At 34.2% G+C, this 17,126-nt stretch overlaps 4 protein-coding genes across 4 annotated transcripts; 2 read left to right on the top strand and 2 right to left on the bottom strand.

The window, feature by feature from the left end:
* Positions 1–348: 348 nt before the first annotated feature.
* LOC110376282 (transcription initiation factor TFIID subunit 12) lies at positions 349–2,029 on the bottom strand. The gene is made up of 3 exons (XM_021334701.3): positions 1,711–2,029; positions 1,145–1,337; positions 349–576 (listed from the first exon to the last, which is right to left on the bottom strand). The coding sequence occupies exons 1-3, from the start codon at positions 1,921–1,923 to the stop codon at positions 449–451; spliced, it is 534 nt and encodes a 177-aa protein (XP_021190376.1). The 5' UTR covers positions 1,924–2,029; the 3' UTR covers positions 349–448.
* A 2,639-nt stretch (positions 2,030–4,668) lies between these two features.
* Positions 4,669–9,859, bottom strand: LOC110376273 (nuclear RNA export factor 2). Its single transcript, XM_049837860.2, has 10 exons — positions 9,627–9,859; positions 9,076–9,412; positions 8,868–8,985; positions 8,658–8,730; positions 8,257–8,397; positions 7,758–7,965; positions 7,253–7,437; positions 5,666–5,851; positions 5,320–5,435; positions 4,669–4,866 (listed from the first exon to the last, which is right to left on the bottom strand). The coding sequence occupies exons 1-10, from the start codon at positions 9,768–9,770 to the stop codon at positions 4,722–4,724; spliced, it is 1,653 nt and encodes a 550-aa protein (XP_049693817.2). The 5' UTR covers positions 9,771–9,859; the 3' UTR covers positions 4,669–4,721.
* Positions 9,860–10,033: 174 nt separating this feature from the next.
* Positions 10,034–11,053, top strand: LOC110376283 (peptidyl-prolyl cis-trans isomerase FKBP2). The gene is made up of 2 exons (XM_021334702.3): positions 10,034–10,351; positions 10,641–11,053. Exons 1-2 carry the CDS (start codon positions 10,169–10,171, stop codon positions 10,896–10,898), a joined length of 441 nt encoding a protein of 146 aa, XP_021190377.1. The 5' UTR covers positions 10,034–10,168; the 3' UTR covers positions 10,899–11,053.
* A 504-nt stretch (positions 11,054–11,557) lies between these two features.
* On the top strand, positions 11,558–13,025 carry LOC135116570 (alpha-1,3/1,6-mannosyltransferase ALG2). Its single transcript, XM_064040779.1, has one exon. It carries the CDS (start codon positions 11,694–11,696, stop codon positions 12,957–12,959), a length of 1,266 nt encoding a protein of 421 aa, XP_063896849.1. The 5' UTR covers positions 11,558–11,693; the 3' UTR covers positions 12,960–13,025.
* Positions 13,026–17,126: the final 4,101 nt, after the last annotated feature.

Here is a 17,126-nt window from a genome sequence, read left to right as displayed (position 1 = left end):
ACAAGTTATTCAATGCAGAGAGCGTAGCACTGGTAGCACTTAAGTGTTGTTAGTTGCTGTTGGTGATTATAGGTTATTATAGTTTTATGCAAAAGAAACAAATTGCATATTTGTGATATCCTATACATTTTATGGACTGATTTGCTGTGCATACATTATTTTCATCAGCTGTGGTTTTTGGGCATCCTCCTATATTACCCTATTTTACAATATAATACAGACTGGTAGAAATTAGGCATCATATAAATACAATTTTTACTGTGTATTTTGAGCTATTCTGATTGATGAATTTAAAAATTAATTACATATCTAATTCAACTAAGTTAAAAAACCAACCACAAATTCAGATTCATTTTAAACTCGTTTACTCAATTTAAATCTTAGCCTAAAATACACCTTAATCGAAAAGTAAAGCTTAAGAATACAGTCACAATATTGTTTCAAGTAATTAGTATTTCTTGATGGTCTTCCGAATGAGGGCCATGCGTTGTCTATGGGCTTCAGTGACGGCGGCACGCTTGTACGGTCGCAACTCATCATTGCCAAAACCAGGTATCCACATGTTCCATTGTCGCTCTGGAAATGGAAAGTTATATCTTAGTAAGTAAGTGAGATTTGTATGTTGTATGTAATCAAAACTGCCGAAAGTAGGCTTTCACCATCAAACAAGTAATATTTAGACAAGAGAAAATTACTGGATATCTAATTTTAGATCAGATAGTGTTTTTTTCCATAACATTAAAATATGGTATTACTTTCTTCATCTCTTCGTAATACTTATGCTCTTTAAAAATCTTACTGGTTTGTAGCAGTGGGACCCACAATTTTTCGGGCCTATACAGTCTTCCTCGATAGATGGGATATTTAAAAATGTTATTTTTTGCCAATCTGGCAGTTAACGAGATTAGTAACTTCAAATAAACAAAATCTATACTAATATAATAACAAGGAAACATTTTTAGTTTGTTTGAAAACCCATTAGGAAAATTCTCTCACTGTTGGAAAGCTGCACTCTTCCCATGGAACATGGGTGAAACCATGGGAAAATGGCTGTATCTATTAAGTAATATAAATAACTAAAGATGTGCAAAACACGCAACCAATTCTAGCAGCTGGGTAACACTGAAAAAAGTTGATATCTCACCTAAATGTAGCTGTACATCTCTCAACTCCACATTAGGAGCATGCCTGTGCTTAGCCATTGCACACGCTGCATTCAGAGTAGTGTCTATGAAGTCATCAGCCAGCTGCAGCAGCATTTCCTCTACCTCTTCATCAAGTTGGACTGTTGGGTCTACTTCACGAACCAACTCTTGGAGACGCGGTCGGCTTAGAAGCTGAAATGTTTTGGTATAGTTTGAAATACTTATGTGAAAAAAAACGTCTTTTTGTCTTAGCATATGTTACTAAGGCTATAATATACTGTATTAAATATGTGGGTCATTGTATCAAGAAATTAAGTAAACAAAAAGATTGGTACCTACATTTGATTTTCTTGTCATTTCATGTTTTTCCTACAAATGTAGCTATAACTTTATCAAAAAAGCATTCCTACTCTTTTTTATTTATTTACAAGGCACACCAACAACTTATTTACAATTACTGACGGATACTTTTTGCATAAAGGTATCGTTAAGTTTTTTATCAGATTAAGATCAATGCATGTTCCAACAAAAATACATAGGTTGTTTTCGTATGAACAATGTTTACCTGAGTAGTTTGGTCCCCAGCACCGCTCTGATTGGCTTTCGCGCCAACTTGGGACTGAGTGCCCATAGGGCTGTGCTGTGACGGAGAGCCTTGGAGCGAACTGGACTGCAATTGAGGACTTTGCAAGGGATTGTTTACGTATTGAATAGCACCTTGATTTATTGACCCAATTGTGGGCATGTTGCCGCCTTGGCCCATAGAATTATTAGACATGTTGAAAATAGATTCAATCGATTTTATAGAAATGCCAAGTTTGGTTTGTCTCTATTATGTTTTCTAAAAAAGTGAACGAAGCAAATGCAAAAACAACGCTGTATTGATTTGACAACTTTGACAGACGTGAATGACAGGAGGAGTGGTGAGAGAAAAAAACAATGAAAAAAATGGGTATTTTGGATACAGGTCTTTTCAATTAATGAAAAAAAAAACAAAATAATACTAAAAATAAATATAGTTAACGTTACCAAAAAAATAATATAAGCCAAAATTAGATGCAGTGTGGCCGCAATAGGTGTCCATTTCGACCGCGCGGCCACCTCATAATTTTTGATGAAACTTTGCCAGGAATTAGTAGTAATTTGTTACTTTTCACTCCTCTTTTCCTGAATTTGTTACAAAAAAAACCAAGACGCTATGACAAAGAACAGTTGGCCGCTAGTACCGCCACTTGCCGTAGTCATCGCCCGTGATTACTCAGAAACTATACAATGTAGATAGACGAATGATACATCAAAAGAAAGGTCTTAATTTGTTAAATTTGTTACAAAAATAAAAAAGGTCAAAACGTAGATAAACAAAAAGTTATGCAATGTTAAGTTTTCAGGTTATGAGTAGGTAAGTATATCACCGTAGGTATCAAATTAATAGACGCTAATGTGTATAGAAAATTAGTCTTTAATTTGTTACAGCGAAAAAAGACAAAAAAATACTAGAAAGTAGGTTCAATAATATGTTAGAGTCGATTTTAGTTGGCCGCGCGGACGGCAATATGCCTAAAATACAATTTCGTTTTTCTCGTTATTAAAAGTAGGTTTAAGCTAAATTAGAGTACTAATCGATGGGTAACGTAACCTAGTTTGAATAAATATAGCGAATTTAACTGCAGCATTCATATTTTAGGAGATATTTACAAAACACAGTGGTATGAAACTGTATGAGAGTAGGGTGTCCATGCATTTTCACATATTCGAAATTTTCGTTATTCACGTCTTATTTTTTTAGGGAGAGTGCATACTAGTAGAGTACCATGATTACATTAGTACAAAGGCATGTTGTTAATTTTGTATTCTGAACAAATATGCGGTTCGTTTTGCGGTCATATTGATGTCCATTGTTCTTAATTCTTTAAAGCACCCATTTACTGATAAAAAATTAGTTTCATTGACTTTCCGCAGGTGTTTTATGATGGGAACGATTGCAGAAAAATAATCTCTTTTGTTTTCAATCTATTGTTAAAAATATTTGTCGCAAGCTGTTTAAAAAACGATATTTTTTTGTTGCCTATAATATCATTCCTGTGCTGAATTTTGAAGTGTATAGGTACTCGTACGTATTTAATTCCCGTGATTTTCATACTTCTAAGTTACTGAGACAATTATCATTATAAATCCAGAAGTGTCTACAAGTGCTTAGTTATCAGTTGTGCCCACTGTATGTTGGAACTCACCACCAAAAAGTGTATTGCAGAGGGATCCAAATCGACTGCGGTAAGTTTATTTTTTTTCAATTTTATGATGACTTGTATAAAGTAATAAACTGTACGTAAGGACGTACGTCCTTATAATTATTAAGTATATGTAGTTGTTTTTTTAAATTTGAAGATGCATAGACAAGATGGCGACGGTGATAGAAGTTTTATCTGGTTGTCTTTTATTACTTGATTTGTTTGCCTTTGTGTTGATTGTAAATAAAGAAATTTTAATTTATTTGTGACTTTGATTTTTATAAAGTATGCACTCTCCCTAAAAAAATAAGACGTGAATAACGAAAATTTCGAATATGTGAAAATGCATGGACACCCTACTCTCATACAGTTTCATACCACTGTGTTTTTGTAAATATCTCCTAAAATATGAATGCTGCAGTTAAATTCGCTATATTTATTCAAACTAGGTTACGTTACCCATCGATTAGTACTCTAATTTAGCTTAAACCTACTTTTAATAACGAGAAAAACGAAATTGTATTTTAGGCATATTGCCGTCCGCGCGGCCAACTAAAATCGACTCTAACATATTATTGAACCTACTTTCTAGTATTTTTTTGTCTTTTTTCGCTGTAACAAATTAAAGACTAATTTTCTATACACATTAGCGTCTATTAATTTGATACCTACGGTGATATACTTACCTACTCATAACCTGAAAACTTAACATTGCATAACTTTTTGTTTATCTACGTTTTGACCTTTTTTATTTTTGTAACAAATTTAACAAATTAAGACCTTTCTTTTGATGTATCATTCGTCTATCTACATTGTATAGTTTCTGAGTAATCACGGGCGATGACTACGGCAAGTGGCGGTACTAGCGGCCAACTGTTCTTTGTCATAGCGTCTTGGTTTTTTTTGTAACAAATTCAGGAAAAGAGGAGTGAAAAGTAACAAATTACTACTAATTCCTGGCAAAGTTTCATCAAAAATTATGAGGTGGCCGCGCGGTCGAAATGGACACCGCAATAGCCCGAAAAGTTTTTGGAGAGCAATTTTTGCGATCCAATTGAAAAGGATAAACACAATTTACCTGCGTACCGTTAGTGTTTATGCGCGATTATCTCTCGTCTAAACCGATTTTGATGCGGTTTTCAGCATAGTATTTTCAGACTTAGGAAGAAGTTTACGCTATAGTGTTGAATATTGAAATCAGTTATTTTTTTATTTAAAAAATGAATAATGTAGGTAAAATCTGCAACATTATTGGCTGTGCCGTTCACGGTATGCGGTATAAGTGAAACTAGATAGAAGTAGTCACTATTTATTCAAAATATTTTATATTACTTAAATATTGCATTTCTTAATAGTCAATATCATCTAAAATCGATGAAGAGTCAGAAAAGTCAGAGTCCATGAACAACTCAGTCGCCATCTTTTTACTTTTTGCGTCTGCCATGAAATTCTTCAAAGCATCTCTTATATCCCAGCCATGGTATTTTAAGCGTCTGAAACAGATGAAGTAATAATGATAGCTAAAATTATGAAATCACAATAGCGTTTTGCGTTCGGCGAATGGTGCAATTTTTTAAACCGAGCAGATAACGGGTGCGGTTCTACCTATTAAGGTCATCTGTGGTTCAGGGTTCTACCATAATGGGCACTGTGGACACGCATACATCCCGTATTAACTTGAGACGCCACGATTGATTTTTTATGAACTCCTCATGTATTTTTCCATGTATGTACTTTTTACGCAATACCCTTACTATACACTCTCCCTATTTACCCCAATATACCTGAATTTAATGACATGAGATACGTGAATTTTTGGCCACATCTTTTGGGATGTGCCTATAACCTTCTTGAGGGGTGGATCCTGGCGGATAGGTTGAAATGGTTGGAACCGCTCGTAGCTCAAGCTATAAATCTTGTTTCACAGATTTAGCTAAAATACTCACAGTTCAACTTCCGGTCTCTTCAACTGTGTGAGGTGTTGAAAGGCTTTTATAATAGCTTCACTTTCATCCGGAGTGGGGTTTATTAGTGATAACGAATTCATATTTCTTATTGGATGCTGAAAGAGTTAAACTTTAGTTACAAAATCTGTTCATTATTACCATTACCACATAGACCATAGATTAAAATGCAGAATAATTAACGCTAAAGTTAATGGCGACGCGCAACCAACTTCACAGCACATGGGTACCAAATCCCTTGCCAGGGACTCGCTTGATGTTCCGAGTCACCATAAATTTTCATGAAATCTATGCAATATTTATAAGATTAACAGAAAAAACTTTTTACCTGAAAACTGTAATTCATCTGATCTGTGTTAGCATAGGTCAGACTAAACATATCATGAACAATATGATACACAGAGTTATCTCGTACCGTGTAGATACCAAACATGAAATTCCTTCGAAATTGTAACAGATTTCCTCGAATCTTTTCTCTGAAGATGCCATCTATGATAATGTGTAGTGATTTTTTCTGAAAAAAAAAACAAATGAAAGAAATTAAATTTTAGAGTTCATATTTTGTAACTGTATTTAAGTAAAAAAACAATCTATCTTATTTAAACGCCATAAAGAAAATGACGAGCAAAGATGTCGAACAGAAAATCTCCAAGAATGCGGGTGTTCCGGGGACGAAGAGCGTGACAATCTGTGCTCTTACTATCTGTTATAAAATGGGAACAAATATAATGACCACCATAAAATGCTTTGATACCCTAAGTTTTGCAACCAGAAATAGCTACTGAACACCAGAAAAATAAAGTCTAAAAATGTAATAGTACCAGCTATTTTAGTCACGACTTCACTTTAAATTGTATTCGACCACCAAATTTAGTAAATGATCACCAACTCTTGACGACCAAATTAATGTATTATTTTTGCCTAAATAAGTCACTGTGATTGCCATAAAATGTAGGCTTATTACCAAATAAAGTATTATGATGCCATATTAAGTTATGTGTCCGGCTTGCAATGCATGCGTGAGTGTCAGTATGACGAGTGACAGGGGAAAATGGAAGAAAATGACATATTGCGCCGACGCCAAGTAAAATTGGGAACAGGGCAGGAGAAAGAAGAAGAAGAATGTGTTTCTCAATACACTCTTATCGCACTGTTTAGAGGCATGCAATAGACAATTTTCCACGCTAGTGCAGGAAAAGGGTCCCCATAATGTTATTACATTTATTTTATCAGGCCGAACTTATTTTTTTGGAGTCAGTTTACTTAAACAGGATAGCAAGATGTAAAAACTTTTTTGATGATCATTTACTACTTTTGGTGATCATTTACTACTTTTGGGATAACAATGATTTTTTTGGACTCATTTTGCTTAAATAGGATAGCAGAATTTAAAAACTTTGGTTATAATCTTACTTTAAAATGGTGGTTTAATTTTGGTGATCATTTACTATTTTTGGCTTACGCATGATTTATTTTGGAGTAATTTCACTTAAATAGGATAGCAAAGTGTTAAAACTTTGGTGATAGTTTTACATTAAAATGCGAGTTTCATTTTGGTGATCATTTACTATTTTTGTCTGCTGTTTGTTACTATATCTGGTGATCAGTTAAACATAAGCCTTATAAAATCATCGGCATAGGCACGAATGTTAAGCGCTGATCTTCAGCTGCGCAGAAGTGATTTATTAGGTCCCTTTTGTGGTATGAAGTGAGGCGCGGGGGCGGGGTAAAGCGGTGATTGGCCCGCAGCGCATCGCGTCATAGCCATCACTTGGGATTGGTTCTTTGCTGCGGTTGACGTACCGCACGACGACGAGTACACTAACGGCCAATTTAATTGTATACGCCTTTAAGGCAATTTTTTATCCGGAAATCTCAGAATATCTGAAAATAGTATAATTAAAAAAAAACTCACATCATTTGATAGCACGTCCACTGTAAAAGTGCTTCTATCATGAACAGTTTCAGGCAAAGTGCCAAGTACGTTGACTATATTCTGTCTGGACTTATAAGTTTTGCTCTGTGCAGTCGACGGGTTCTTATTAGGATTTAATAAGTTGCGCGAGTATTGCGTGTAATGGGATACGCTTTGGTCTGTTTCTGAAATAACATAAAAATAAATAAGTTTCACATTGCATATGGATATTTAGTAATCTCAAATATTATACATTAAGTAAAAGGGTTTTTTTTTGTAATGGTTAAACTTAAAAACTCCTGGACCGTTTTAAAAATTCTTTCACCATTAGAAAGCTACACTATCTGCGAGTAACATGGAGTATATTTTATCCCATTTTACGGGCAGTGGTTTCTATGAAACACAGGTAAGATATAGGTAGGCTATGTTTTCACGGCTGGGACAGTTTCTCTAGTATAACTACGTGCAGAAGTGTCAAAGCATAAAGCATATTTACAGTACTTACCTGCAAAATCGCAAGCTAATGTGAAAATCGCCTTTTCGTCATACAATGTTTCAATCTTTTTCTTTCGCACTGAAGGCGGCTGATCATAATTTGAGAAATATAGAGTTACAAACTTTTCGACAACCATTTTGGTTTTTCTGTCGTGTGAGCATAGATAGTTTCTGTAGAATGGAAAAACCATTCCATGCTGGTTTAACGATACTCCATCCTTAAAGTAAAAAAAAAATATATACTTTAGAATTATATTATTTTAAGAAAAGCTGCAAACGCAAGTTTTATTATTTTTTACTCAGTTGTAAAAGCTGAATGAATTTTGATGAAATTTAGCATACAGCTGTTTCATGATTCAGTTAGAAAATCTCTTAATTATGCGTATAAAAAGTTTAGACTTTGGCCACTATTTTAAATTACATAGCCGTTCAGGTAAATGTGGGGAAAAATTTGAGGAGTACAAATAATTGAAGAACAAGTTGGACAATTTTAGTTTTTATGTACTTACCAGCTCAACTAATCTAGGAAACTTGACAGTTACAGTCTTTACATAGGCCACTGGATCTAAGTTCTCGCACAACGGGTTACCTTCCAGCCATAGCTTCTCTATTTTACTGCTGACCCTTGATAACTCTGTAATTGATAGTATCTGGGAAACAATAAAGATTTCATTACTGATACCTATTTTAGACATATACATGATAATATATTAAGATAGTAAATAGTTACGAGTACGAATAAAGTAAATAAGTTAATTAGGCACATATAGATGTAATTTGTAATTTACACTAAAACAACAACAAAGGCTTTTTATTTTATTTTAGAGCAAAAATATTACAGGAAAAAATGGGTTCAACGCATCTAAAAACTGTGATTGTTGTGAAGAATAGTATTTTAAAAATAACTCACATTATTGTTGCTGAGGTTCACCGCCGTCAAATCTGCCTTTATGAAGAAGTTTAATATTTCTAATGGAGCTTGGCTGAAATGGTCATTAATTTCCATTAGTTTGAACACAGTTTGAATAGCTGATTATAGTAAAGCATTAAAGTAAAGCCATTAAATAGTGTGTAAATAAGTGATCACTATACAAAACAATGCCTTATAACATTTATTTACCTTAAATTATTGTTGCTCAAGTTTAACATTTTCGTGTCTCTCCCCATTCTGAGCATCAGTATTTTAAAATTGGCCAGGAGGGATATTTTATAAAAGAATATTTTTTTATTGGAAAATTCTGAAACAGTATACAGTTATACAATTAAAATTATTTTTTAACATTGCTATTTAATGTCTAAATAATAATATTGTTGAAGAATTTACTGACCTGGATCATCACAAAAGTTAGATAGATCTAATTCGCATCTCTCGCTAAATCTACGGCTCACTACTCCAGAGACAATCTCATCAATAGTTGTCTTTGTCCCAAAAAACTCTGCGGAGGTCTTATCATTGAACAGTATGTCTATGCTAAACATGTTTCTATTGAAAGGAAACATGAAGTCAAATTTTATAATATCTGCTATGATACTGAGGTTGGATGTGTAAAATGTGGCAATGTCGCCCTGGGTTGAACAATTGACTGGTACCACACCTAGGACTTTGCCATAGTATGATGATAGCCTATCAAAAAGCTGATGCAAAGTATCCTGCCAGTTATGTATCTGAAAGAAGGGGACGTTTTAATGTTGTGTGCACATAAGGGGTAATAAAAAAACAAATCTATCATTAATCGAAACGCATTGAAGGCTTTTTAAGTTATGAATTTACTAACAAATAGTTGGATAAAAATTATGTCAGAATATTGAGATATAATTGAAGTAGAGAAATGGGGATGGTCATAGTTTAGTTAAAAAATACAGAAAAGTCAGTAATTACCATAATTTTGTGGAAATAATGTTTAGCGGCTTTGTTTTCAGTTTGTAAACATTTCTCAATACTTTCAACTAGGACTGTTGTTGCGGTAACTCTGTTAAGTAAGAATTTCTTGTATTTGTCTAAATCATAGTCATCGTCCGCCATGGTTTTATTCAATTATATCTATTTGTTTCAGTCTGAAAGACGTAAAAAGTTAAATAATTAATATTTCCAGTCTTCAGCCGTACGCATACTGACAATGACAGGTAAACAAAATAATAATGTACCAGAGACAATAGATAGATAAGAGAATTTAAGAGCTGTTAATTATTAATAATACTAATTAGTCTATGACCGGTTTAGTAACCACAAAACTAAATGTTTGACCCTCTATTATAGGACTGAAAGCGGCGAAAAGGCACGTCACGTCATATTTGACAGTTTCAGTACCTCATATTGGCATTATTTTTCAGCTAGAATTCTCTTGTAGTAATATAAATTATTAGCTTTTTGGGTCTTTCTATCAACATAGTTTACTTCTGCCGAAAATAACAATAAGAAATATGAAGGCTGCCATTCTAACATTCTGTAAAATTGCACTGTTTTTATTGATATTTATGAGTGTGATCTCTCATGTCGTGATAGGCGACTCAGCCCCTAAAAAAATGCAAATTGGGGTTAAAAAGAGGCCCAGTGAGTGTCCAATAAAAAGCAAGAAAGGAGATCTTCTTCACATGCATTACACGGTAATTTATTATTCAATTCAATTCATGCATTCATGATATACAACACATACTACTAGGATACAAGATACTGGATTTATTTATTTATTATTGTCGGATGGTTTGTGAAAAACATGGTATACATAGCTACAAAAGCTAACCCAATCTTCTAGAAAAATACAGCCACTCTAGTGTTTTGGGGCAACAATAAGAGGATGATAACAAGAAAGTCATTCATTTTGAGAACCATAAATATTCCGTTTTTACCATTATCAATTTGAACTGTTCTTAATTTGGAAACTATAATTTTCAGGGCACACTGGACGATGGCACTGAATTTGATAGCTCAATTCCTCGAGGTAACCCGCTTACCTTCACCTTGGGTTCCGGACAAGTCATAAAGGGCTGGGATCAGGGTTTGATAGGCATGTGTGAAGGAGAGCAAAGGAAACTAGTCATTCCGCCTCATTTGGCCTACGGTGAGGCTGGAGCACCTCCGAAGATACCAAAGTCTGCAACTTTGACATTCCACGTTGATCTCGTGAAGATTGAGAGGAAGGATGAACTATAAGTTATTTACAACACCTTCAGCATTTTTATTTTATTGTCTGTAATGTGTTAATTATATTGATTGGTTAATGTAATAATTTTAAGTACAATATTCTTTTTTACTTTTATAACAAGTGAATGATGATGAAGTAATAAATGTTTTGCTGAAGGATTAAAGTGTAGTATTATTTTAGTAGTATTGGTTGAACACAGTATGTTATGGGCGATAATATAGTGTATTTATTACCCTCAAGACAAGCATAGATTTAGGTACCCAGGGTTTTGCATCCTACACCTACATAGATACTAACATGAGTGAAAGTTGTAATTACTCACTAATTACCATCAGTAAATATAAATTACACCCCTGAGTTCATAATGTAGTATCAATTCATGTGTGCTATTAGCATTTACCTACTACAATAGTGCGGTAGGATATAAGTGTAAGGCATCAAGGCGAAACGTTAGTTTTTAGTGTTACACAATCGAGCCAAGATGGTTATTCAGATCTACCAAAAACGAAGGGACTGGGAAACATTCTATAAGTGAGCAACTAATTTGTAGTAAAGTAACATTTTTAACAAGTTACAATTCATGTATTGGTCCGATAATCGACTAAACGATGATCCGATGTGTCATCCCACGGCACGGGGCGTTTAGTAACATTTTATTGTTATCGATAATGCTCAACACTAGCGTGTCTGTCTGACTTTTCAAGGTGTCATTCAGATTTTGCATTTATTTACAAATTATCTTTGTAGTTTTAAACGATTCAATGATATCTTGTAACGTGGCAAAATATTAAAAGTGGTGTAAAATGGTTAAGGTAATATTTCTCCACCCAGATTTGGGTATCGGCGGCGCCGAGCGACTGGTATTGGATGCTGCACTGGCGTTCAAGAAAAAGGGCCACGAAGTAGCATTTTACACGAACCATCATGATCCTTCTCACTGCTTCGCGGAGACCAGGGATGGTACTTTCCCCGTGTCGGTCGTGGGAGACTGGATACCGCGCTCTATATTCGGTAGATTCAAGGCAGCGTGTGCTTACGTACGCATGGTCTACGCCGCTGTTTACATGGCATGGTACGTCATACCGGCTGAGGAACCGACTCTTATATTCTGCGACTTGATATCCCTGTGCATTCCCTTTTTGAAAATGGCTAGAGGACCGTACCGTGTCGTGTTTTATTGCCATCATCCAGATAAGCTTTTATCCTCAGAAGGGGGCTTATTGAAAAAGCTATACAGAGCTCCATTGAATTTTTTAGAAGAATTAACAACAGCACAGGCAGATAAAGTGCTTGTCAACAGTAAGTATACTGCCAGGGTGTATCAAGATGCATTCCAAAGAATCAAGGACATACCAGACATCTGTTATCCATCTATCAACACTGAGTTCTTCAGACAAACTACTCCAAAACCCTTGAAGGAGGTTGTTCCTGTAGGTACTGACAAGTTCATATTCCTGTCTATAAACAGGTATGAGAGAAAAAAGAATCTACAGCTAGCATTGAGAGCATTTGAGCATTTAAAACACATTTTGAACGAGGCTGATTGGAACAGGGTGCATTTAATAATGGCGGGAGGATTTGATCCAATAAACTTGGAAAACATGGAGCACTACATTGAGTTGACTGACTTAGTTGCTGAGCTAGACATAGAGGAAAAGGTAACATTTATGAAATCTCCCAAAGATGATGAGAAAGTGTCTCTTTTATATAACTGTAGAGCTTTGGTGTACACTCCATCAAATGAGCATTTTGGCATTGTTCCTCTTGAGGCTATGTATTTCAAGAAGCCAGTTATAGCTGTGAACAGTGGAGGTCCCACAGAGACTATTGTCAATGAGGTAACAGGGTTCCTGTGTGAACCGAACAGTAGAGCATTTGCTAATGCCATGAGCAAATTGGTAATCAACCCAGAGTTGGGAGAAAAACTGGGGGAGGCAGGCCTAAAGAGGTTTGAAACCAAGTTCTCATTTGATGCATTTACAGACCAGTTAGATGGAATTTTAAATAGGGAGAGGCAGATTGTGTCTGAGGCGAGGGCTATTGAGTACGAGAACCGTAAACGTAAATAACACGGTGCCGGCACTCCAACAATATGTGATATTGTTTGAGTGTGCTAACCAAAGAAAAGTCCACATAGTACGTGTGCGTTCGCGCAGCGGAATGTTGTTGAATTTAAAGATTTTAATTATGCAGATAATTAGTGTAAGACGTCCTATAATTGTGTATGGTAAATAAAAATTTGTGTATGCAGCCATTGTGGAGAAATTCACTAAAAACAGATTTCGCTGGGCGAACGTTGGCGAACGTTGTCCTGGCGGAACTTTTTTTAATCCATAGACTTTAGAAGAAAAGAGACGTGTCCGAAAATTAGTGTGTATTTGTGTATAATTGATTATGTATGAATGAAATCAGTGCATGCATAAACTTCGGAGAAATTCAAGTTTCCGCTACGCGAACGTTTGGCCATTAGCTAGTTTTCATATAAAGCGCTTACATAGAGAGCTGTAGATTTTTACATACGTTGTTTTGAATTTGTTTATATTTGTTTAAAAAACAGATTTAGAAAAAGTCGTAGGGTTTAAAAGATAAAAATATAAACGTAAAATACACTTATTATGTCTTAGTTCTTAAAGTATGCAGTTTGGGGTCTAGGTTTTCACGTTTGCACAAACCTTGTAAGTGTCTCCAACATGTTGCCAAGTATCAATGATGTTCCGTTAGTAATTAAAAAGTTATAGGATATTTTACCATGAACAGATCACTGTTTACAAAGCAGTCGAATATCACGACGTTCTAAAGGAATTGCATGGTAAAATGTATGCCAATAATTAGTTTAATCATTCAACTATTCACTTGCAAAATTTCATGTCATTAAATTCAGTAATTAAAGAAAGACAATTATAATACTGACGGAGCATCGAAACCCTACATAATCCGACCAAGTTCGGATAGCTACAAAAAAGCGGCCGTGCCATATGTCTAAGCAACGTTCTTAACTTGGAAGGTTAGTATATTTATTAATATGGTACAGTTGCGTACACAAGCGTTAGGAAAAAATAAAACAATTGCATTTCTTGAGTGAAAAATATTTGTTTAATAATAATGCCACTATCTACGACATTTTAGTTAAAATACGTAACGTTTATTAACGTTATTTTTAATCACGTAGTCAAGTAATTTATGTAAGTAATAATAATAAAAATATTTTGGTACACGGATATTTAAATAGAGAAGTACTTGTTAATTGAAGATTTATTTTTATCGTAGATAGTGGCATTATTATAAAAAAAATATTTTTCAATCAAGAAATACAATTGTTTTATTTTTTCCTAACGCTTGTGTACGCAACTGTGCCATATTAATAAATACTAACCTACCAAGTTAGGAACGTTGCTTAGACAATGGCACGGCCGCTTTTTTGTAGCTATCCTAACTTGGTCGGATTATGTAGGGTTTCGATGCTCCGTCAGTATTATAATTGTCTTTCTTTAATTACTGAATTTAATGACATGAAATTTTGCAAGTGAATAGTTGAATGATTAAACTAATTATTGGCATACATTTTACCATGCAATTCCTTTAGAACGTCGTGATATTCGACTGCTTTGTAAACAGTGATCTGTTCATGGTAAAATATCCTATAACTTTTTAATTACTAACGGAACATCATTGATACTTGGCAACATGTTGGAGACACTTACAAGGTTTGTGCAAACGTGAAAACCTAGACCCCAAACTGCATACTTTAAGAACTAAGACATAATAAGTGTATTTTACGTTTATATTTTTATCTTTTAAACCCTACGACTTTTCTAAATCTGTTTTTAAACAAATATAAACAAATTCAAAACAACGTATAAAAATCTACAGCTCTATGTAAGCTTTATATGAAAACTAGCTAATGGCCAAACGTTCGCGTAGCGGAAACTTGAATTTCTCCGAAGTTTATGCATGCACTGATTTCATTCATACATAATCAATTATACACAAATACACACTAATTTTCGGACACTCTTTCTTCTAAAGTCTATGGATTAAAGTTCCGCCAGGACAACGTTCGCCAACGTTCGCCCAGCGGAATCTGTTTTTGGTGAATTTCTCCACAATGGCTGCATACACAAATTTTTATTTACCATACACAATTATAGGACGTCTTACACTAATTATCTGCATAATTAAAATCTTTAAATTCAACAACATTCCGCTGCGCGAACGCACACACATAGTACAATAATTTTGGTGGCTCAATAATTACGATGGCTTTGAAAATGTGTAATTAAAGGTTCTATCAAAGCTTGCGTTATGATAAAATGTAATATAGCTATGTAAATATTTAAGATACAGTCATATAGAAAAACAGCTAACAATATTCTCATTACCTTGTAACTTTATGGAGTCCATTCAAGGAGTTTCTCAATTTGTAAAGAATAAAAATTGGTTTGTATGTGACTGTATTGACATTATTAGCTGGGCTTAGACTAGAGTAGCAAAACCAGTGGGTACTAATACTTATTCTAAAATATCTAAGATTATCTAAGATTTTTTGTTTCAACTCTCGTGCACATATTGCTAAACTACCAATATTAAGTTTATAAAAAAAATCTATAACATACTGTTTGTATACTTGTCTATTATTGTAAGTACATAATTTTGTATATATGGCTGTGCTAAGCTATTTCAATTGCTAGAAATTAATGTTTTTGAAAGATTGTTTTGTAAAAAGTTTGTAATACCATGTGGACTAGATGAGTAGATCATAAAACTAGAATTTAAGATTTCATGTTGTTACAATTGTTGCAATCCGCTTAGAATTCAAGTAGTTTTCAATGAAGGTAACTTATGCAATTAGCAAAGGCCTTGGATTTTATTCTGGCGATTTTCTTGGCTTCTCTGCAAATGCTAGCCTAACCTAAAATACTAATCTGTCTTGTACAATATATTACTGAAGCTGCCTAATATCACGCAAAGTTTGTTCTATGGGAAATGTTAATGTTACAAAATGTCCTACTTAAAATTGTTGCGATGATTCAGAAATATGACTTCTTAGTTTATGACTGAACCTTGGTGACATGTAATAAATAAAAAAAATTATGATTGTTTTCAGATTACATACTTAAAGTTAAGCATAGATTTTCTAGAGCATCAATAATTTTAGTGATAGAATCTTATTTGTAATGGTAGGTATGAGAAGTTCCACATGAAGTGGCCAACTCCAGAGTGACAGGGCTGTAAAGAATATATTTGTATATGTTATATATTTGATTTGATGTAGATGCTTAAACTATGCTAGTATGATTTTGGATCTTAAATATTTTGTAAGTATAACTAGTCCTGTTCTTGTTTAGTAAGTGAACATTTTTGTACTTTGGAATGATAAAAAATATTTAGAAATAGGTACCTTTGGTATGAATACCTATTTGCTTTCGACTGTACCCTCCTGATATAGCATTGCTAAATTATTAGCTTGACATTGAGTAATATAGGTATCAAAAGAAAAAACAACATATTTTCTTAAGCATAATGTATATTTAAAATCTCACATAAGTGTACTGAAAATTGAAGAGAGATAGCATTTTGTTTGTTGTTAATGGTTGTACTGATGTAAATATATGGTTATTGTAAAAATTAAACTAATTTTATTTTATAACTTCTTATAAATATTCACCTTATGGTTAGTGGTCACTGCCATGTTTTGAACATGTGGCTTGGGCTAGCGGATTTTCCGCGCGGAACGGTTTTTTTCAAAGTAGTGGTACCCAACATATTAATATCATGTGTGCTGTGATGAAGTCTGAATGTAGATGTTGATGACTACATTATATTCATCGATAAGCATGCGGACATAAATCGGTAAGTATGTAATAGTTACGGATGTTTTCAAAAGATAACGTTGAGTAGGTGATTAATGAGTAATGGGTAATCCGTAATGAGCTAATATTACTTCATTATACGATATGATAGTTAATATTTCTATAAATATTTATTACTATATTTTTGACCACGTGTAATAGGTACAATTAATTTTATACTAAACACTCTGTAAAAAGAAACCTAACTTCTGAAAAACCCTTAACCTTACAAAAGCCTACACGACCACCCTTCCAAGATCAAGACCACGCCCTTGTTCCGAGAAATCAAGCATCTCTTTGTTCTCAGCGTCCCAAACTTAGTACCTACGTCGTTGCCTAGGCATCCGACGAGAGCTGTATCGATCTGTCTACGAGACCTGCGCTCTG

The sequence above is a fragment of the Helicoverpa armigera genome, chromosome 23 (assembly GCF_030705265.1).
Source record: "Helicoverpa armigera isolate CAAS_96S chromosome 23, ASM3070526v1, whole genome shotgun sequence".
In the NCBI taxonomy this organism is placed as follows: domain Eukaryota; kingdom Metazoa; phylum Arthropoda; class Insecta; order Lepidoptera; family Noctuidae; genus Helicoverpa; species Helicoverpa armigera.
This window is presented reverse-complemented; position numbering and strand designations above follow the sequence as displayed.

Excerpts from the sequence above, each read along its gene's own strand:
- LOC135116570 (XM_064040779.1), top strand. The coding sequence starts at position 11,694 with ATGGTTAAGGTAATATTTCTCCACCCAGATTTGGGTATCGGCGGCGCC.
- LOC110376273 (XM_049837860.2), bottom strand. The coding sequence starts at position 9,770 with ATGGCGGACGATGACTATGATTTAGACAAATACAAGAAATTCTTACTT. Across the intron at positions 8,731-8,867 it reads TTGAGCAACAATAATTTAAG|CCAAGCTCCATTAGAAATAT; the intron begins GTAAATAAATGT and ends TGACCATTTCAG. Across the intron at positions 8,398-8,657 it reads TGAACCTCAGCAACAATAAT|ATACTATCAATTACAGAGTT; the intron begins GTGAGTTATTTT and ends ATTGTTTCCCAG.
- LOC110376282 (XM_021334701.3), bottom strand. The coding sequence starts at position 1,923 with ATGTCTAATAATTCTATGGGCCAAGGCGGCAACATGCCCACAATTGGG. Across the intron at positions 1,338-1,710 it reads CTGGGGACCAAACTACTCAG|CTTCTAAGCCGACCGCGTCT; the intron begins GTAAACATTGTT and ends AAAACATTTCAG. Across the intron at positions 577-1,144 it reads AGATGTACAGCTACATTTAG|AGCGACAATGGAACATGTGG; the intron begins GTGAGATATCAA and ends TTCCATTTCCAG.
- LOC110376283 (XM_021334702.3), top strand. The coding sequence starts at position 10,169 with ATGAAGGCTGCCATTCTAACATTCTGTAAAATTGCACTGTTTTTATTG. Across the intron at positions 10,352-10,640 it reads TTCTTCACATGCATTACACG|GGCACACTGGACGATGGCAC; the intron begins GTAATTTATTAT and ends TATAATTTTCAG.